Source organism: Halichoerus grypus, chromosome 7 (assembly GCF_964656455.1).
Source record: "Halichoerus grypus chromosome 7, mHalGry1.hap1.1, whole genome shotgun sequence".
Lineage (NCBI taxonomy): Eukaryota > Metazoa > Chordata > Mammalia > Carnivora > Phocidae > Halichoerus > Halichoerus grypus.
In genome coordinates, this window is record NC_135718.1 from 101,401,024 (window position 1) to 101,422,618 (window position 21,595).

Sequence of the window (21,595 nt, forward strand, 5' to 3'; positions counted from 1 at the left end):
TTTTGGGGCATAAAAGTACCCAGATACTGTGTAAATAGCTAGAAGCTATATTCATCACCATCTGTGTTCCCTAACCTCTTCTATTTCAAACATGTGCTACTCAGGATTTCCATAGTAGAGAAGAGCTAGACAGTAGCCGTAAAGCATGGTAGCTGTAATACTCCCCTCCCCCCCCCAAGGAATGATGGACTCCCCAGCAAAATTTAAATTTTCCACTTGCAAAACAGGAAAGATCTATAAAACATTGTATAGAAAATCTAGGCCCTATCTACACCCTCAAGTTAATAAAATCAGATCTTTTAATTTATAGAAGTATATAAATAAATAGGCAAGTAGGTAGGTAGATGGGTGAATGGGTGACTAGTGACGTGCAATCAGTATCTCAGTGATAAATTTAGTGAAGGCATTTTAGCGTCATTGTGATACTTGCAGTGTTGATTCATGTATTGTTTCAGTATTATTTGATTCTTAGAGTTATTAGCAAAGAAGTTTGACTTTTTGAAAAATGTAAGGAGTTATTGTAAAAGAAAAACAGGAGTGAAATTCTCCTCATTTTCCTTATCATCTTTAATGAGTCCTGAACAGTGTCTGGCAGATTCCTTTCTTAGATTTTTATCTCCTCATGGCTGTTCATTAACTTTCCAAGGGATTCTAATTCTAAATAAATGTTAAAGTTTTATGGATACGAACAGTGGAATAAATATATATATATAAACTATATAGTATATATAATTATATATATATATATGGAATAATTTATCAGAGAAAAGCAGAGTCCTCTATCGTGGGAGGGTTTTTTCATTATCTTCAGTATAAAAATTACATTTAATGTTTTAAAAAAATCTGTAGGAATCCAGGTGAATAGTCATTTTCAGCAAGAATTTCCCAGCCTGCAGGCAGCTGGGGATCAGGAAAAAAAAGAAAAAGAAACAAGTGATGACAGTTATGGACCTGGACCCAGTTTACGCCCACCAAGTAAGAATACCTTTTATTTCATAGAAATAGTGAATGAGATTATATTTGTATTTTATTTTGTAACATAACCTGCCCAATATTATTGTATGTGTGACTTACCTCCTTTGAAAAGACAGTAACTGCTGTCATTCCGGTGTGGTTTTCACATGCACAGCATTGGTATAACTTAAGAACATGTTGGAAATGTACATCTTGGGCCTCACACCCAACCCACTAAATTAGAAATCTGCATTTTAACAAGATGTCTGGGTGAGTTCTTTGCACATTAGTATTGGTCATTTTTACAGTAGTAAAAATTTTGAACCAACCCCTCTAATATGCAAATATTTATTTGTAAATCATATCCATTTATCTGCTACTCTATTAACATTCAGTGATCCTGTGCTTTCTGAACTCACACCAAAGAACCAAATAAATTTGGATAGTAAGAAATACTTGTATTATGGACATAAAGGAAAAGCTAAAAATAGAAATATAAAATCCTTGAGATTAAGTGTCTTATTTATTAAGTATATTAGTTTCCTATTGTCATTACCAAATATCTGAAAGGATCCTGTATACATGGGAGATTTCTCTTTTCGGTGATGGTTACAAATCTGTATTTCTGATAACCTAATACATTTCATACTTCTTATGGCTCATTTCTTGTCTGGTCTGGGTAAATCATCTTTTGTTACTTTTATTTTTAATTGTTACGTAGTTGATGTATTTATATTAGAAATAGATTGTCAGCTGTATTTTCTTTATTTTTTTAAGATTTTTTTATTTTTAATTTTAAGTAATTTCTACACTCAACATGGGGCTTGAACTTAAAACCCTGAGATCAGGAGTTCCATGCTGTACCCACTGAGCCAGCCAGGCACCCCTCTATTATTTTCTTGTTCAGTTGATTTTCACCAGTTATCTGTTCCTGCATAACAAATTTGGCAGCTTAAAACAACAGCTGAACTAGACTTAATGATTTCACACAGTATCCAAGGGTCAGGAATCTTTGAGCTGCTTAGCTAGGAGTTGTGGCACAGGAACTCTCAGCAACCTTGCAGTATGTCATCTAATGCTGACCTGACGGGGCTACTGTTCCAAGCTCACTCGTGATAGCTCTTTTATGTGTGGGCTGCTCACAAGATTGCTTCCCCAGATAAAGTAAAGAGTGACAGGACTACTCCCACTCAGGATGGAAGCCCAGTCTTTTATAACTTAACCCCATAGGAGACACATCATCACTGCTGCTTTATTCTGTAGGTGACACAAACCAATCCTGGTACAGGGTGTGAATACCAGGAGATAGATACCCATTTTGGGTCATCTTAGAGGCTACCTTCCAAAGAGATATCCTTGTAAAATCATTTACCTATTTTACTGAGTGTAGTTTTACCAGATAATATAGTCACTAAATTTGCCCCCTTGGGCACATGTAACTAGCCATAGTAGCCTGAAAACAGATGAGGGCATTACTGTCACCACAGGACTCCCAGCCGTCTTCCCTCAGGACACCTCCAGGTATAACAGTGACTCTAATCTCTATATCAAATAATGGTAAAGCTCAATAGAAAAGTTCTTTTTTTTTTTAAGATACTATTTTTTGTTTATTTGACACAGAGAGAGAGACAACAAAAGAGGGAACACAAGCAGGGGGAGTGGGAGAGGGAGAAGTAGGCTTCCCGCGGAGCAGGGAGCCCGACGCGGGGCTCGATCCCAGGACCCTGGGATCACGACCTGAGCCGAAAGCAGACGCTTAACGATTGAGCCACCCCTCGATAGAGAAGTTCTAATATTTTCTTCCCCAACCCCAGTCTTTGCTTTTGGTGGTACCCTCTGTGGTACATCTCTGCTTTGGAAGCCACTGTTCTTGATATCCTAAACACTTTGAAAGCAGTAGGACATAGATTAGATTTTCACTACTCCTTCACTGTGTTTTGTTAATCTATTGAATTTTGAAATGTGCCTAGTTTGATTTCACTGTATTCCATTTTCAGCTTTTTTCTTATGCCCCTCCCCCTTTTTAATTTCAATTCTGAATTCTGTGGTGCTGTTTCTTTGTTTTAATTGAATTTCTTATCTCTCTCCATACCAGATGTTGCTTGTTGGAGAGATGGTGGTAAGTCTGCTGGATCACCTTTGACATCTGACCAAGATGAAAAGCTCTCTGGCCAGGATGAAAGCACAGCTGGAACATCAGAACAAAATGATATCCTCAAAGTGGTGGAAAAGAGGATAGCTTGTGGTCCTCCACAGGCTAAACTGAATGGACAGCAGCCAGCTCTTGCTTCCCAGTACAGAGCTATGATGCCTCCTTATGTAAGTATTGTTAAAGAGGCAAGTTGTTAAATAAGAGGTTTTTGCTCTGGGTTCCATGGAGAGAATTAGAATGGGGAAAAGTTTAGGTCTATATTTGCATTAACATCTAACTAAAAATTAGCATTTTCCTTGATTATGGATGCAGGAAATAAATCACAGAAGTATCAGGAGTACCCTAGTTTTTATCATTAATAGGGATCATATTTATTTTCATTTCCTATCATATTGTGGATATGGCAAAATATACTCAGTAATACTTCAGAGTAGTTATTAGACCCATGGGTAGCCCCACTTGTTATTTAATGAAAGCACATACATTACCATATCATAAATTTGTTTTTTAAATATTGTGTTAACAAAATTTTAGCATAATTGTTTTCTTTTGTAGTACTCTGTTTTAGATTATGGATTTAAAACATTTCTATGAGAAGAGATTTCATAGGATTGACTAGACTGCCAAGGGGGGTAGTTCATGGCACAAAAAAAGTTAATATGTGCTTTAGCTCTAAAGTTTTTATTGGTAAACATACCTTTTACATTCTTTTTAATTTCTCATTATGGAATATTTTGAACATATGCAAAAACAGAAAAACAGTACAGTGAACCCCCCCCCCTTCTTCCATATCTACCACCCATCTTCAGTAGTTATCAACTTGAGGTCAGTCTTGGTTCAGCTATTTCCCACCACCTCCAATTACTGAAGCAACATCCTAGATACATCATCTCATCCATATATATTTTAGGTTGTATCTTAAAACATAAAAACTAGGAGAAAAATCCACCATGGCATTATCATACCTAAAAGGAAAGTTTTGGTTTTTTATCTAAAAAAACATTTTTTTTAAAGATTTATTTATTTATGGGTTGGACAGAGAGAGGAGGAGGGGGAGTCTTAAGCAGACTCTGCCCTGAGTGCAGAGCCTGACATGGGCTCGATCTCATGACCCTGAGATCACAACCTGAGCCGAAACCAAGAGTCAGACGTGCAACAGACTGTGCCACCCAGGCGCCCCTAAAAAGAGTTTTTAAAAACATCAAGTCAGTATCCTGATTTCTCTGGTTATCTCATGATTAGGATCCAGATAACATCTATTCTTTGAGATTGATTGATATTTTTTAGGAATCCTGTTGCCTTTGGTTACTTCTTTCCCTCCATCTCTCTCGCTCTCTCTTTTTTGTGGGGGGGGGGAGCTTGTTATTTATTTGTTATCCTGTGGAGTTTTTCATAGTCTGGATTTTGCTGATTCTATTTTTGTAGTTTTATTTAATATATATTTGTGACCCATATATTTATATAAATTAATAGGTAGATTTGGTGCCCTCGAACGTTTGTTTGCTCTCAGCCTCCTGTGAAATGATACGGTAAACTACATGTGCCCAAGTAAATAAATTAACATTTTTCAGGAGACCGTTAATCTCAAAGAGAGTAAGGGTCTGGTTCTTATATATATATATATATATATATATATATTTTAAGATTTTATTTATTTGACAGAGAGAGACACAGCGAGAGAGGGCACACAAGCAGGGGGAGTGGGAGAGGGAGAAGCAGGCTTCCCGCCGAGCAGGGAGCCCGACGTGGGGCTTGATTCCAGGACCCTGGGATCATGACCTGAGCCGAAGGTAGATGCTTAACGACTGAGCCACCCAGGCGCCCCTCTTATATTTATTTTTATTATGACTTAATTCCTAAGTATTCAGGCTCTAAATATCCATATTTTTTCATATTTTCTATTTCTTTGTATTATTTAATTATTCTAGGGGAGAGGAGGGAAATAAATGATTAAAAAATATATATATATTTTTAATTTGAGAACATGATAAAAATCAGTCTTATATGCTAACCTGTAAATTATTTACACCAAACTACTTGTCTCCTAATAGTTTCCAAATTGTTCTTCCAAAGACCCCTGAATTTTCAGGCCTGGGGGTTGGGATGGTAGAAGGGAAAGTTTAAAAAGGGGAGACCAAGCAGGCTTTTTCCCAGTTTCATCAATCATTTTATAGTTCCACTAACTAACAAAAACAGAAATGTTTTTAAAACCATCAGTATATATTGAGAATTTAAAGATTGTTTCTACACTTATTTTTGTGGCAAATTCCTAAATTTTAAGCATTTAATACATCAAATTAATCTCTATGCCTGACTAATCAGCAGAAGAGGGATCTAATGAAACTTTACCTATGAACATTTGCCTCCAACTGTGTTTTTGCTAACTTTCAGTACAGGATGATGTAACCAAAAATTCTCAGCATTCGCCAGACTAAAAGCTTCTCCATCTGAGCTTCAGCTGCTGCTTAACTTAAAATTAACTTGCTCTGACCCTACTTAGAAATGCATCTTTAGATGGAATGATCATATAAACATAGCCTTTCTTCAAGTACAGAGTAATTTCTTTACCTAACAGGTTTGTTGTTGTTGTTGTTGTTTTTTTTAAAGAAAAGCTAATCTATTTCAGGATATAAATTACGTGTTTAAGGTAATACAGTCTTTCTTTCTTGCCTGCCTTCCTTCCCTCCTCACTCCCTTCCACCCTCTCTCCTTTCTTTTTTCTCCCTCTTTCCTTCTTTTTCTTTCTTTTCTTTTCTTTTTTCCTTGTATTTTGATCTGGTTATAAGCAAATAGCTATAAGCACATCTTTTGACATCTGTTTCCTTCTCTCGGCGGTGTTGTCTTCATACTCTATCTTTAACTTCTCCTAAACTTCACTTCTCAAATCCAAGTTCCCATAGAGAGCAACATCCTTGTACCTCAGTTTATGATAATGATCTGTATATTAGCTTGAATCAGAATCCACCTATTTCCAACCCCTGGGAAATCTCCCATACCCACTATCTTCCTCACTCCCCTGGATTATGGACCATACTTTTATCTAAACTGAATTTCTCGGGGCACCTGGGTGGTTCAGTTGTTAGGCATCTGCCTTCGGCTCAGGTCATGATCCCAGGGTCCTGGGATTGAGCCCTGCATCTGGCTCCCTGCTCGGCAGGAAGCCTGCTTCTCCCACTCCCCGTTTGTGTTCCCTGTCTTGCTTTCTCGCTCTCTGTCAAATAAACTAAAATCTTTAAAATAAACTGAATTTCTTTTTACCAACAAATCTGCCTTCAGTTAATCTGCATTATGATGAAGTGTCCCATTATTTCCTTTCAGGTATTTGAACTTAGGACTTTGCAGGTCTCTGGGGTGCATGCATGTTGTCTTTTTAGGTTTTTCATGTTGGTACATAATCATGTGGTTTTGTTAATGGGATAGCAGAAGTTCTTCGTAGGATGTGTCCTAGTTATTATCCGTATTTGTAAAGTCTTGCTAGACGCATTAGTCTTAACAGATGGCTTGTTACTGAGGGTGAATGATGATTTATACCAGCTGATACAACTAATTATTCATAGAATGGTTTATTATAATCTTTCTTTCTATAAATTACCTCAGGTTTAGTTAGGGTGATCTTTTATATATATATAAAACTTGGTTGCAAAATTTATCAATTTTGTTTTCTTCATTCAGATGTTTCAGCAGTATCCGAGGATGGCTTATCCTCCTCTTCATGGTCCCATGAGGTTTCCACCTTCTTTATCTGAAACAAACAAGTAAGACTATTAAATGATAAAAGTTGCCAAGGCACGAAGGCACATATGCTCATTAAGATTTTCTGGAGGTTGAATGGATTGTAATGATTGATTCATTATTTTGACCTCAAAGTACAGTTGCCATGAACAAATAATTGACTTTTATAAGATAGAACAATACTTTATTCTTCTAAAACTTTAAATTGACGTAAGATTCTGAAAACTGAAAATCATGGCATGACAGTTGTTTATCCCTTCTTCCTTCCATGATGTTAATGATTAATGACTCCCCATTTTCTTTTTTTTTTTTTTGCTTAATGTGAGACTCGAGCATTCTCCTCAATGATTTTTCTTAACATTCTTCATTTTGATATTAGTATTAGTCTTAGCCATATTGTTCTTTAACATACTTGTTTTATTTTAAATTTTTGGCAATTAAACCCATTTTCTGATACTAAATACTTGTAACAGAATTATATATTGTCCTGAACTTATGTATTAACATTAGAATTTCTTCATACATGTCAGGTGTAAAATATTTTGTACATCAGACAATACTAATGTTGAATTGAAATGAACTAAATTCCAATCTTTTAATATTTACGTAATTTAGAATCATTAAAACTTTGTATCTTTTCCCCTCATAACCTCTTGTTTATTAGAAGCCTTCGAGGAAGGGGTCCACCTCCTTCATGGGCCTCTGAGCCTGAACGCCCCTCCATCCTTAGTGCTTCAGAACTAAAGGAGCTTGATAAATTTGATAACCTAGATGCTGAAGCTGATGAAGGTTGGGCAGGTAAGAGGCAAAATTAATTAAGTGTTTTTAGTTTTTAGATGTTTTTAAACAGTCAGTCTGAATTTTCCTTAATTTACTAGGTGCTCAGATGGAAGTAGATTATACAGAACAGCTGAATTTCAGTGATGATGATGAGCAAGGAAGTAGTAGTCCTAAAGAAAACAGCAGGTAAGCTATTGGAACAACTTCCACGAGTAATACTATGAATTCATTGATATAACATTATCCATTTATGCAGAGAGGTTTCATTAATAGTCATTTGTTCCTTTTTTTATAGAATTTCTACATTCTACTCCAAGAACTTACTGAGTGGGAAGTTGATTAATAAGGCAAATTTTAAAGTACAGCTAGTCAAGGAATTAAAGTTTGATGCTTCTAAAGAAAATACATATTTTAAAAAAGATGTTTAGATCCTGGCCATCTAATTGGTGATATTTTTTTTTTAAAGATCTTATTTATTTATCGGAGAGAGACACAGCGAGAGAGGGAACACAAGCAGGGGGAGTGGGAGAGGGAGAAGCAGGCTTCCCGCTGAGCAGGGAGCCCGATGCAGGGCTCAATTCCAGGACCCTGGGATCATGACCTGTGCTGAAGGCAGACGCCTAATGACTGAGCCACCCAGGCGCCCCTAATTGGTGGTATTTTGAAAGACAGTATCAGGGACTGTTTCAAACTTGTTACTTGCTTGAACTGATTAATATTTACAAAACTGGAGAAAAATTACTTGAATTACTATAGCTGCTTTTTTAAACTTCAGCAAGCAGCATTAAAGTTTGAAAAATGGGAGCTTTTCATCTCTAATGCAGGGACATCAGAGTCAGGAATATATGGGTTATATACCATAAAAATTGGGCTCTTAAAATACAAGGAGCTTGCATGCACATGCAGTTAGTTGCTAGAAGTTTTGGTAGAATTGGTAGAGTTTTCTAGCCATGGCATTGTAGTATACTGCTGTTTCATGATCAGTTATGAGATGCCTGGCACTTGTGATTTTAAAAAATACTATAGTTTGGCTTCTGTTTTTTCATTAAGTCAGAATAAATTAGAATACAGGTATTAATTATAATATTACTTGGTTGCATTTAGATGAGACTTTTTGGGTGGGGGTCAATCAAAATGGTTGGGATATATTCCTTTGTGAAGTTGTATGTCAAGTGTGAGTGTCCATATTTGACAACTACTCTACTGCACTTTATACCTTGTGATGATAACTTAGCCAAACCTAGGTCCTAACACATTATAGACATATGGTATATATTTACTGAATGAATGAATGAATGAATGAATGAATGAAAGCACCACTAGGTCACAAGACCGTCTCATTCCTTGATATATTCCCACTCTGCCCACTAAAACCATATAGAAATAATCTTTATAGACAAAATGCTTTTACTTGTGGTGTAGTCTGTCCACTTTACTTTCTTATTTCACCTGGATTTTGATTGCTTAGTGAGGATCAAGGTTCAAAAGCTTCTGAAAACACTGAAAACCGAAAAGAAGCAGATGAAGCTTGCAACACGAAGTCATCTCAGATACCTGCCCAGCCATCAGTATCAAAAGGTCCCTATGGGAAGGGACCTCCATTTAATCAGGTTTGTTGGACTTAAGGAGATCATTGTCATTACCTGTACTTTGGTTGAATTAATCTTGTAATCATAAAATTGAAGAATTAGGAAAAGGAAACTGTATCTTTTGTCTTGAATAGTTGTACATCTAAACCATAATTTTATTGCATTATTAACAGGAGCTGTCGATACAGTAGCTAAAATTAATAAGTAGAAACTAAAGTTTCACCTTTTTTCTGCTTGTAACTGTTTGGTCCTATTAAAGTGGAGGTTTAAACTTTTTCCAAACATTGCTAAGTGCTTTATGGTTTACTGAGTTCTTTGTAAATTCTAGTCAGTATTCATATGTGAAATAGTACGCTGAGTAGGGAAATCACACATAAGGAGTAGAGAAATCTATTAAGTGTGAGTCATTTTGAAGAACATTGTTAAAGGAAATAATGTAGGTAAACAGATACACTTGATCCTGCTTCCAAGAAACTGCATTGCAAGCTGGGAATTAAAAAGGGCTGTCATCCAGAGAATCCACTTGACTCATAGTGTACTCAGCATGTATTTGTTGAATTCATACAAAACAGATGGAGGAACTGGTTCCTTCAAGGAGATAAAAGGTAGGTAGCTAATAGTCTCTGTAAAATGAAAAGACATCAAATATCATTTGCGAGACAGTGTGATAAATGGTGTGACAGAGCGCACATAATGAGTTCTTAGAGCATTCTCTGGAAAAGGTTTTGCAAAAGACTTGGTACTTGAAGTGGGAATTAGCCAGTAAACAAGGGAAGAGAGAAATTTCAAGCAGTGGGAACATGTTCAGAGTAGAGAAGCACGAGAAAGCATGGCACATTCTAGAAGTCTCCAGTAGTTTGATATAGGAGAGGAGTTAAGAGAGCTGCATAACAACCAGTTGTTAAATGTATGATATACAAGGAAGTTTGAATTTTATTCTTATGGCATTGGTTAGTCATTGGAGAATAAATTTGTGAACTCTGAAAAAGGATTTTTCAAGTTTTTTTATTTTTATTTTTATTTATTTTACTTATTTTTTAAAGATTTTATTTATTTGACAGATAGCGAGAGCAGGAACACAAGCAGGGGGAGTGGGAGAGGGAGAAGCAGGCTTCCTGCCGAGCAGGGAGCCCAATGTGGGACTCGATCCCAGGACCCTGGGTTCATGACCTGAGCTGAAGGCAGACGCTTAACGACTGAGCCACCCAGGCGCCCAAGTTTTTTTTTTTTTTAAATAAAATTCATGTTTTATGTGACTTAAATTTACTGGCTTAACATGGGGAGTGATAATCCTTTCCCATGAAAGAATAGAGGAATATCATATATCATATCTTAATGTCTTGATTTGTGTGTGTGTGTGTGTGTGTGTGTGTGTGTGTGACATTGTATTAGCAAGTGAATAGTGTTGTTAAGTGTAGCAAGTGAGTATGTATTGTATTTGATTCCAATAAGTTTTAGATGTTTCATTTCTTTAGGTAAATGTCATACATTTAGTTTGCCATTAGGAAAAAATGCAGAAAAAGAATAGGGCTTATGTAAATAAAATTTCAAAATTAAAGGCGTACTTCTCCACTGCCAAATTACCTGTGGTAGAATTTCAAAATTTATACACTAAAATTCTACTTTTTGCAAAGTCCATTTGAGATTCTAATCTTATTAAAATGGCAGAGTGATTTTATAGAATATAATGTTATGCAGTGAGTGGTGTACTTTTATTAAAAAAGAGAAAAGGATGAAGATGGTTTACTGTTTGCAATCTTGTAGTGCCACTGAAAAAAATTTATGTTCAGAAATATTTCCAGTAGATATCTTTTATCTGGTTATTTTGTAATAGTCCTTATCTTTATTATAGGAACGTGGACCATCTTCACACCTGCCACCACCTCCAAAATTGCTTGCACAGCAGGTAAATCTTAAATGCTTCTTTGTGGTCTGTATGTATTATTTGATTTTATTTCTTTAATGGAAAGATTTCTGTATGTTTCTTATAACTTTTATGAAACAACTAGGGATATTACCTTGTTAGTTCTTTGCATTATCTTTCTCTTTTTTCTGCTCCTCTTCATTCTCAGTTGATAGGCATGCTCCTAATTTCACTAAGAAAATGAGAAGCAACTGTTTTTCCCATTTCAGTGCCCTTATTCTGACTTCTTCCTATCCTTGCTGCTAAGGGCAACCCTTCTTACTGTTCCCTTGCTCCCATCTTCTATCACTTATCGGTAATATTATCTCCCATCCTAAACTTTTTTAAAAATCAACCCTTCTTTAACTCTCACTACCCTCCATCCCCCTATAGTTTCCACCCTATTTCTCTGTTCTCCTTCATGGCAAAATTGTTTTAGTGAGCTATTTGCACTTACTGTCTTCACTTTCTCTCTCATTAACCCTTTACAGTTACACAAACATCACCACTATGCCTTTGAAACTATTATTATGAAGGTCAGTAATGGTTTCCATCTTGCCAAATTCAGTTCTATTCTCTTTATTTTACTTAATTTCAGTAGCGGTTGACATAGCTAATCTTTCCATCCTTCCTAAAAGACTTATTTTTTTTACTTTTAAGACATCACACTTATTGTGTTCTCTTTCTTCAATTTGTGTTTTTTGTGGGCCTTTATGGGGGGGGAGCACGCGTGCACACACACACACACAGGAAGGGGGAGGGGCAGAGAGAGAGGGAACAAGAGAATCCCGAGCAGACTCCCCACTGAATGTGGAGCCCGACACGGGACTTGATCCCACAACCCTGAGATCATGACCTGAGCCGAAATCAAGAGTCAGACACTTAACTGACTAAGCCACCCAGGTGCCCCCCCTCGGTGTTAGAGGGTTAAGGGTTGTGTTCTTATTCCTTTTTCTGACTATATCCTTTCCCTGGAAGATCTCATAAATGTGCTTATGGTACTTAAGTATATATTATCTTTAGCCCTTAAAGTTCTACCCTATCTTCAAGAGTCATATATTTAGTGATCATAAGCATTTCCACTTGGATTTCTGATAGATATGTCCAAACCATAACAAGATCCCCCCCATACACATGTGACACACGTGGCTCTGCTTCTTCCCTTGTCTTCCCGTCTTATGTAATGGCATTATCATTTACCCATTTGCTCAAGGTAAAACCTAGAAGTCACTCATAACTCTTCCCTCTTTTTTATCATACATCCACCCTAATCTATCAGCAAATTATGTCACCCCTACCTTCGGAATATATTCCTATACCGAGTAATTGCCTACCACCCGTTATATTTCCCTTCAACTATCACAGTAGGTTCCTAATAGGTCTTATTTCCCACTCTTCCTCCGCTTACCTGCCACCTCCATCCTAAATTCTCCTATAGTAGATCAGTCTTGTCCTATTCAGGTCCTTCCAGTGGTCTTTAAGGTCTCTGTCTACTCTCCTCATTTTATCTAGTTTTCTTTTTGTTCTTGCCACACAAGCTTTATTGCCGCAAATAAAACATTTTATTTGCTGTTTCCTCTAACTAGGGGAATGTTTTCCAGAGATCCTTCTAATCAAATTCTTTGCTCAGGTGTTACCACTTTAGAGGCCTTCCCTAATTGCCCTACTGTGACAGGCATACACACCACAACCATCACCACCATCTCCACCAGTCGTTTTCCTTTTAACTACTGAATGCTCTTTATGGTATTTTTATATACATACAGGCTAAAACTAAACATGTGGACGAAAGTGGAGGAAAAAATCTTTAAACTTGGGTCAACAAAGATGGTCTTGGATAATTCACAAAAGGCGTGAATTAGAAAAAAAATCTGTCAGTTGGAGTTTTAAAAACATCTCTGAGGCAATGAAAAAATATGTACACAAAAAATATTACTAATCTGACCAGAACATGTACCAGAATATATATATATATATTTTTTTTTTTTAAGAAAGAATTTATTTATTTATTTTTAAAGATTTTATTTATTTATTTGTCAGAGAGAGAGCACAAGCAGGGGGAGCGGCAGGCAGAGGGAGAAGCAAGACTCCCTGCTGAGCAAGGAGCCCCATGCGGGGCTCGATCCCAGGACCCTGGTATCATCACCTGGGCCGAAGGCAGACACTTAATTGACCCACCCAGGCGTCCCTGGAATATATTTTTTAAAAGAAGTACAAACAGGGGTGCCTGGGTGGCTCAGTCGGTTAAGCGTCTGCCTTCAGCTCAGGTTGTGATCCCCAAAGTCCTGGGATTGAGTCTCGCCTTGGGCTCCCTGCTCTGCCTCTTTGTCTCTCATGAATGAATAAATAAAGTCTTAGAGAAAAAAAAAAAGAACAAACAAAAGACCCTTATAACTAATAATAAGACAAATAGTCCAACAAAATGATTTGAACATTCACTTCACAGAATGAGATATATAAATGGCCAGTAAGCACAAGAAAAGATGTTCAGTATTTTAAATACCAGGGAAATGCAAGTTCAAACCACAGTGAGATTTTGTTACACGTCCAAAATTTAAAGGGCTGGTGACACCAAATATGGTGGGGGTATAAAGCAGCTAGCACCCTCATAAATTACTGGTGGGTCTGTAAAACCTTGTAACCACTTTGGAAAACAGTTTGGCAGTGTCTTAATAAAGTGAAAAATACACTTACCACATGACTCGGCATTCCACTCCTAAGTATTTCTCCAAGAGAAATGAAAACACATGCATTTACAGAAAGACTTAGGCATGAATGTCCATAACTGTTTATTCATGGTTAAAAAACTAGCAGCAGTCCACGTGTCCATCCACAAGTGAAACGATGTGCCTATGATGGAATACTACTGTTCAGCAGTAGAATGGAACAAATGATGGATGGCCACCTCCAAACTATTATCCTGAGCACGAGAAGCCAGATACAAAAGAAAATATAACTTGATGTATCCATATATATGAAACTAGGAAAGGTAAAACTACTCTCTATTGCCAGAAGCAGACCAGTGGTTGTTTGGGGTTAGGGGTGCTGGCAGATAAAGTGGTTTGCCTAAGACAGCACCGTTAGTAAATGGTAGAGTCTGGATCATATATATATATTTTTTGTATTTAGTCCAGTGTTTTCATCATACCATTATTTTCTCATTTGTAAGGATTCTGACTGGTTTTATGGCTTTTTTTTTTTTTTTTTAAAGATTTTATTTATTTATTTGACAGAGAGAGAGACAGCGAGAGAGGGAATACAAGCAGGGGGAGTGGGAGAGGGAGAAGCAGGATTCCCGCAGAGCAGGGAGCCCAATGTGGGACTCGATCCCAGGACCCTGGGATCATGACCTGAGCCGAAGGCAGACGCTTAACAACTGAGCCACCCAGGCGCCCTGGTTATATGGCTTTTGAGATTTCTTCACCCTACTAGCTATTAAAATCAGTATTTTTAAAAGTTCTTTTTAGTTCCTTAACATTTCAGCCCTTCAGGTGCTCTCTTTATTCTGCTTGTTTTGCGTAGTTGCTGGCAGTGATTGTAGTTGTTTTAGAACATATCAATTAAAAAGTAGGTCATTAAAACTCAGTCTCTCAAGTGATATCCCACATTCCACTGTGGGTTCCAAGCATGCATTTCTGGATCTTCCAGTTCACAGCTCAAGAACTCTGTCTATACAGGCTGATTTCTAGGAATTTCTCCTCCTTGGAAGTGTCGGCAGTAGTAGTGTCTCCAACTTCTTCACTTAGCAGCTCTGGCTGGCTGTTTTTTCCCTGTAACTGCACCTGTGTCTTCTCAGGGCTCACATGACACTGTTCTGCATCTTTATGGACTTTTCTCCCTCTTTAGGCATTCCATCTCTGAGAGTTGCAGCTCCAAAAAGCACTCACATTCTAAATTTCCTTCATGTCTACATTTAGATTTTGAAATTCATGTTGTGACAGCTTCTAATTTCATTCAACAAATTTCTGTATGTGTGGTAATGTCTGCCACAATAAATAGGTATATGGCCTAGATTAATTGTTCTGGTCTTAGTTTGGGGAATTATCTAAATTTAGTATTTTCCCCATGTTGGTACTTGTTTGTATTTTAATATGTATGTTTTATCAGAAACATTTGTGACGTTTTGTGGAGTTTTTCCTTCCCTCTTCATGTCTCTGATTTGGCTAAGATCAAGTGTGGAAATAGATTTGTCATATTCACCTGATAATTTATCATAATGTTTCAGCATCCTCCTCCAGACCGGCAGGCAGTACCTGGAAGACCAGGCCCTTTCCCCCCGAAGCAGCAAGTACCAGATGAAGATGAAATATGGAAGCAAAGAAGAAGACAGCAGTCAGAACTTTCTGCAGCAGTGGAACGAGCTCGGAAACGGCGTGAAGAGGAAGAGCGAAGAATGGAAGAACAAAGGAAGGCAGCATGTGCAGAGAAACTGAAACGATTGGATGAAAAGCTTGGCATTGTGGACAAACAACCCTCTCCAGAGGAGATTAGAGAAAGGGAGCGAGAAAAAGAACGGGAGCGTGAGAAAGAACTTGAAAGAGAACAAGAACGGGAGCGAGAGAAGGAGAGGGAAAAAGAAAGGGAGAGGCAACAGGAGAAGGAGAAAGAACTGGAGAGAGAGCAGGAAAAACAGAGAGAACTGGAAAAGGAAAGAAAGCAAGAAAAAGAGAAAGAACTAGAACGACAGCAGGAAAAGGAAAAAGAACTGCAAAAGATCAAGGAACAGGAAAAGGAATGTGAGTTGGAGAAGAAAGAAAGGGAAAAAGTGGAGGAAAAAATTGAACACAAAGAACCTACTTTAGAGCCTATGGTAGAAAAACCAGAAAGTGAAACCAACTGTAATAAAGGTATGAGAGTCTTGTTTGTTCTTATTTAAGAGGCTTCATAGTACTTCTGGTGTGGATGTTTGTGTATTTTTAATATATGTATGTATGTAATCCAGATAAAAATGATTGAGGTGGTTTGTTTGTTTGTTTTTAAAGATTGATTTTATTTATTTATTTAGAGAGAGAGCGTGGGTGTGCACATTTGTTAGCAGGGGGAGGGGCAGAGGGCGAGAGAATCTCAAGCAGAGCCCAACTCGGTGCTGGATCCCAGGACCCTGAGGTCGTGACCTGAGCCAAACTCAGGAGTCAGACGCTTAACCAGCTGAGCTACCCAGGCATTCCAATTGAGTTTTTTTTTAAATAGAAGCTGAATTTTATTGGATACTTTAATACGCTTTTTTCCGTAATTTTTTTATTATGGTGAAATATATGTAACATAAAATTTAGCATCTTAACCATTTTTAGTATACAGTTTAATGGTATTAAATACATTTATAATGTTGTGCAATTACCACCACCATCCATCTCCAGAACTCTTTCCATCTTGTAAAACTGAAACTCTACCTATTAAACAATAGTTCCCTATTCTCCCCTCTCCTCAGCCCCTGGCCACCACTGTTCTAATTTCTGTCTCTGATTTTGACTGTTCTCAGTGCCTCATACAGTATTTGTCTTTTTGTGACTGGCTTATTTCACTTAGTATATTATCTTCCAAGATTCTTCCATATTGTAGCATATTGCAGAATTTTCTTCCTTTTTAAGGCTAATAATCTATATCTAAAACCACATTTTGCTTATCTTTATCTGTTCATGGGCACTTGGATTGATTCCATATTTTACCTATTTTGAATAATGCTGCTGTGAATGTGAGTGTACAAATATTCACTTCTTTTGATTACATACTCAGAAATGGAATTGCTGCATCATATGGTAATTCTATTTTTGATTTTTTTGAGGAACCATCATACTGTTTTTCACAGCAGCTGTACCATTTTACATTCCCATGAACAATGCACAAGGGTTCTAATTTCTCCACATCCTCACCAACATCTGTTATTTTCTGAGGGTTTTTTTGATAGTAGGCTTCCTAATAAGTGTGAGGTGGTATCTCACTGTAGTTTTGATGTGCGCTTTGCCAATGATTAATGATGTTGAGTATTATCTTTTCATGTGTTTATTGGCCATTTGTGAATCTTTGGAGAAATGCCCAAGACCTTTGTCCGTTTTTTAATCAGATTGTTGTTGAGTTTTAGGAGTTGGCTGTACATTCTAGATGTTAATCCCTTACCAGATATATGATCTGCCTCTCTTTAGATAGGTTGCCTTTTCACTCAGGATATTCTTTTCATGCACAAAACTTTAAAATTTTCATGAAATCCATCTATTTTTTGTTGCTTCTGGCTTTGGTGTCATGGCCAAATCTAATATAATGAAGCTTTTGTTCTGTTTTCCTTTAAGAGTTTTATAGGTTTATGTCTTACATTTACATCTTTGACCTATTTTGAGTTAAGTTTTGTACATTGTGTTAGGTAAGGGTCCAGCTTCATTCTTTTGCACGTGGATATTCAGTTTTCCCAATACCATTGTTGGAAAGACTGTTCTTTCCCCCATTAAATGATCTTAGCAGCCTCTTCTGAAATCATTCAACCATGTATGTGATGGTTTATTTTGGGGTCTTGATTCTATCCCGTTGCCCTGTCTGACTTTATGTTAGTGTCTTACTGTTTTTATTACTGCAGCTTTGTTGTATGCTTTTAAATCCGGATATGTGAGTCCTCCATCTTTGTTACTTTTTTTCATGATGGTTTTGGCTATTCTGGGTCCCCCTGAGAGTACATGTGAATTTTAGGATGTGTATTTCTATTTCTATTCTAGAACACCATTGAGATTTTGCTAGGGATTGCATAACTATAGGTTGCTTTTGGTAGTATTAATGTTATCAGTATTAAGTCTTGCAGTCTGTGAGCATGGGATGTGTTTCCATTTATTTATGTCTTCTTTAATTTATTTCAGCAATATTTTGTAGTTTTCATTGTAGAAGGCTTTCACCTCCTTGGTTAATTCTTAAGCATTTTAGGGGTACCTGGCTGGTTCAGTCGGGGGAGTGTGCAGCTCTTGATTTTATGAGTTCAAGTCACATGTTGGGTGTAGAGATTACTTAAATAAAAACCTAAAAAAAATTCTTAAGCATTTTGTTCTTTTTGATGCTGTTGTAAATGGAATTGTTTTCGTAATTTCCTTTTCAGATCATTCATTATTAGTATACTAGAGATGCAGGTAATGTGAGCCAATGGTATGATCTTATGTGTAGAAAACCCTAAATCTCAAGGGACCCAGAATAGCTAAAACCATCTTGAAATAAAGTAACAAAGCTGGAGGACTCACACATCTGGATTTAAAAACTTACTAGAAAGTTTATGTTTGTAGGAATTTCTTCATTTCATCTTGCTTATCCTATTTGTTGGTATATAGTTATTCATAATACTCTCATAATCCTTTTTATTTCTGTAGAATTGGTAGTAATGTCCCAATTTCTATTCTGATTTTAGTAGTTTGAGTCTTCTCTCTTTTTTTCTTAGTTGACCTGCCTAGTTAAAGGTTTGTCAATTTTGTTGATCTTTTCAAAGAATCCCCATTTATTTATTTATTTATTTATTTATTTATTTTAAAAGATTTTATTTATTTATTTGACAGAGAGACACAGTGAGAGAGGGAACACAAGCAAGGGCAGAGGGAGAGGGAGAAGCAGGCTTCCCACCGAGCAGGGATCCCGATGCGGGGCTCGATCCCAGGACTCTGGGATCATGACCCAAGCCGAAGGCAGACTCCCAACAACTGAGCCACCCAGGCGCCCTCAAAGAATCCCCTTTTAGCTGCATTAATTTTTTTCTATTTTTCTATTCTCTATTTTGTGGATCTCTGTGTTGATCTTTATTACCTTTCTTCTGGTAACCTTGGGTTTACTTTGTTCTTATTCTTTTCCCTTACATTGTAACACTAAAAAAAAAAAAAATTTATAGTTATAAATTTGCCCCCTTTGCACCACTTTTGCTGCATCCTATAAATTTTGGTATGTTATGTTTTTGTTTTCATTGTTCTCAAGTATTTTCTAATTTCCCTTGCCATTTATTCTTTGATACCCTAGTTGATTAAGAGTGTTGTTTAATTTCCATGGATTTGTGAATTTTCCTGTTTCACTTCTCTTTTTTTTTTTTTTTAAGGTTTTATTTATTTGACAGAGAGGGAACACAAGCAGGAGGAGTGGGAGAGGGAGAAGCGGGCTCCCTGCTCGGCAGAGAGCCCGATGCGGGGCTCGATCCCAGGACCCTGGGGTCATGACCTGAGCCGAAGGCAGACGCTTAACGACTGAGCCACCCAGGCGCCCCTCACTTCTCTTTTTGATTTTTAACTTCATCCCACTGTGGTCAGAGAAAATAGTTCATATGAGATTTATCGTTTTAAATCAATTGACTGTTGATATTGTGACCTAACATACAGTCTGTCTTGGAAAATGTCCTACGTGCATATGAGAAGAATGTGATGGCTGTTGTTGGATAGAGTGTTCTGTAGGTCTGTTAGATCTAGTTGGTTTATTGTATTTAGTCCTTTGTTTCCTCACTTACCTTCTGTCTGGCTATTCTATCCATTATTCAGAGTAAGGTATTGAAGTGTCCAACTATAAATTATAAATGTACAACAGTCTGTCCCTTCAACTCTCTCAGTATTTTGCTTTATATATTTTGATGGTCTGTTATTAGACACATATATTAAATATGTGTAAGTATTTATAATGGCTATATCTTGCTGCATTGAACCTTTTATTAGTATATAATGTCCTTTGTCTTGTAAAACTTTCAATTCAAAGCCAGTCTTGTCTGGTATTAGCATAGCCACCTTGCTCTCTCGGTTACTATTGCTATGGAATATCTGTGTTCATCTTTTCATTTTCAGTCTGTTTGTGTCTCTGGATCTTAAGTAAGTTTCTTAGAGATAACATATAGTTGGATCATGTGTTTCCAATTAAATCCATTTAAAGTAAGTATTGATTAGAAGGGACTTATTTCTCACATTTTGGTATTTGGTTTTTATATGCTTTATATCCATTTTTGCCCCTCATTTCCTGCATTACTGTCTTTTGTGTTTAGTTGATTTTTTTGTATTGGAACATTTAAATTCCTTTCTCATTTCCTTTTGCTATATTCTGTAGCTACCTTCTTTGTTTTTACCATGGGGATTATATAAACATACAAAAGTTTTAACACTAAATTTATACCAGTTTAACTTTAATAATATACGAAGATTCATTCCTTTTCCTTTTCCTTTATCACTTCCATTTGTATTCCTTTTGGTTGTTGTCACAGAATTACATCTTTAACTTTGTATCCCCAGAAACAAACTAATAATTATTTTAAATGCATTAGTTTCTTTTTTTAAAATTCTTTATTATTTTAGATTTTATCTATTTGAGAGAGAATGAGAGAGAGAGAGCACGAGAGGGGGAGGGTCAGAGGGAGAAGCAGACTGCCCGCTGAGCAGGGAGCCCGACACCGGATTTGATCCCGGGACTCCAGGATCATGACCTGAGCCAAAGGCAGTCACCTAACCAACTGAGCCACCTAAGTTAGGTGCCCAGTGCAGTAGTTTCTTAAATTATGTGGAAAACAGTGTGGAGTTACAAGCCAAAATATAATGTTGTTAGCTTTTAGACTAATTGCTTTATGTAAAAAAAAAAAAGTATTCATTTCATAAATCACATGGACAAACATAGAGTTACACATGCTACTGCCTTTTATAATTGCCCATGTATTTGCCTTTATTGAGATCGTTATTTTGTCATGCAGTTTTGAATTACTGTGTGCTCACCTTTCATTTTACCCTACAGGACTCCCTTGAGCATTTGTTGGAGGGCAGGTCTAGTGGTAGTGAACTCTTTCATAGCTTTTATCTGGGAATATTTCAATTTCTCCCTCATTTTTGAAGAACAATTTTGCAAGATATAGGATTCTTGGTTGATAGTTTTTTTTTTTTTCTTTTAATACTTTGAGATGCCTTCTAGCCTCCAATGTTTCTGATGAGAAATCTGATAGTTTTATTAAGAATCCCCTGTATGTGACTGACTTCTTGAAACTCCTTAGTGCTATCCTGCTGCTTTCAAGATTCACTCTTTGTCTTTTTAAAGTTTGATTATAATGTATCTCAATTTGGGACTCTTAGAATTGGGAGAGCTTCTTAGAAGTTATATTCATGCTTTCATCAAATTTGAGACATTTTTGGCCATTATTTCTTCACATATTCTCTCTGCCCCTTTGTCTCTCTCCTGCTTCTAGACTCCTTCCCAGTGTGTATGTTTGGTCTGTTGATCTTGTCCTATAGGTGCCTTAAGCTCTGTTTATTTCTTGTTCTGTTCCTCAGACATAATAATTTCCATTGTCCTATCTTCAAGTTTGCGAATTCTTTCTTCTGCTTGCTCCAGTGTGGGTTTAAATGTGAGGAGGGTGGGGTGTGTGCCTGGGTGGCTCAGTTGGTTAGGTGTCCAACTCTTGGTTTCAGCTCAGGTCATGATCTCATGGCTCTGTGCTCAGCGGGGAATCTACGTGAGGATTCTCTGCCTCTGCCCCACCTGCCAGTCATGTGCGTGTGTGCATGCTGTCTATCATAA

The 21,595-nt window shown here is 37.0% G+C and overlaps 1 protein-coding gene across 13 annotated transcripts in view; it reads left to right on the plus strand.

Moving 5' to 3' along the window:
• PRRC2C (proline rich coiled-coil 2C) overlaps nt 1-21,595 on the plus strand; it is an 88,814-nt gene that overhangs the window by 21,686 nt on the left and 45,533 nt on the right. For all 13 annotated transcript variants that reach the window (XM_036080531.2, XM_036080524.2, XM_078077954.1 and 10 more), the window contains exons 5-12: nt 850-975; nt 3,050-3,273; nt 6,779-6,861; nt 7,503-7,636; nt 7,717-7,804; nt 9,087-9,228; nt 11,060-11,113; nt 15,336-15,957. In XM_036080531.2, the coding sequence (XP_035936424.2) occupies nt 850-975; nt 3,050-3,273; nt 6,779-6,861; nt 7,503-7,636; nt 7,717-7,804; nt 9,087-9,228; nt 11,060-11,113; nt 15,336-15,957 (1,473 nt within the window). The remainder of the gene's footprint in view (nt 1-849; nt 976-3,049; nt 3,274-6,778; nt 6,862-7,502; nt 7,637-7,716; nt 7,805-9,086; nt 9,229-11,059; nt 11,114-15,335; nt 15,958-21,595) is intronic.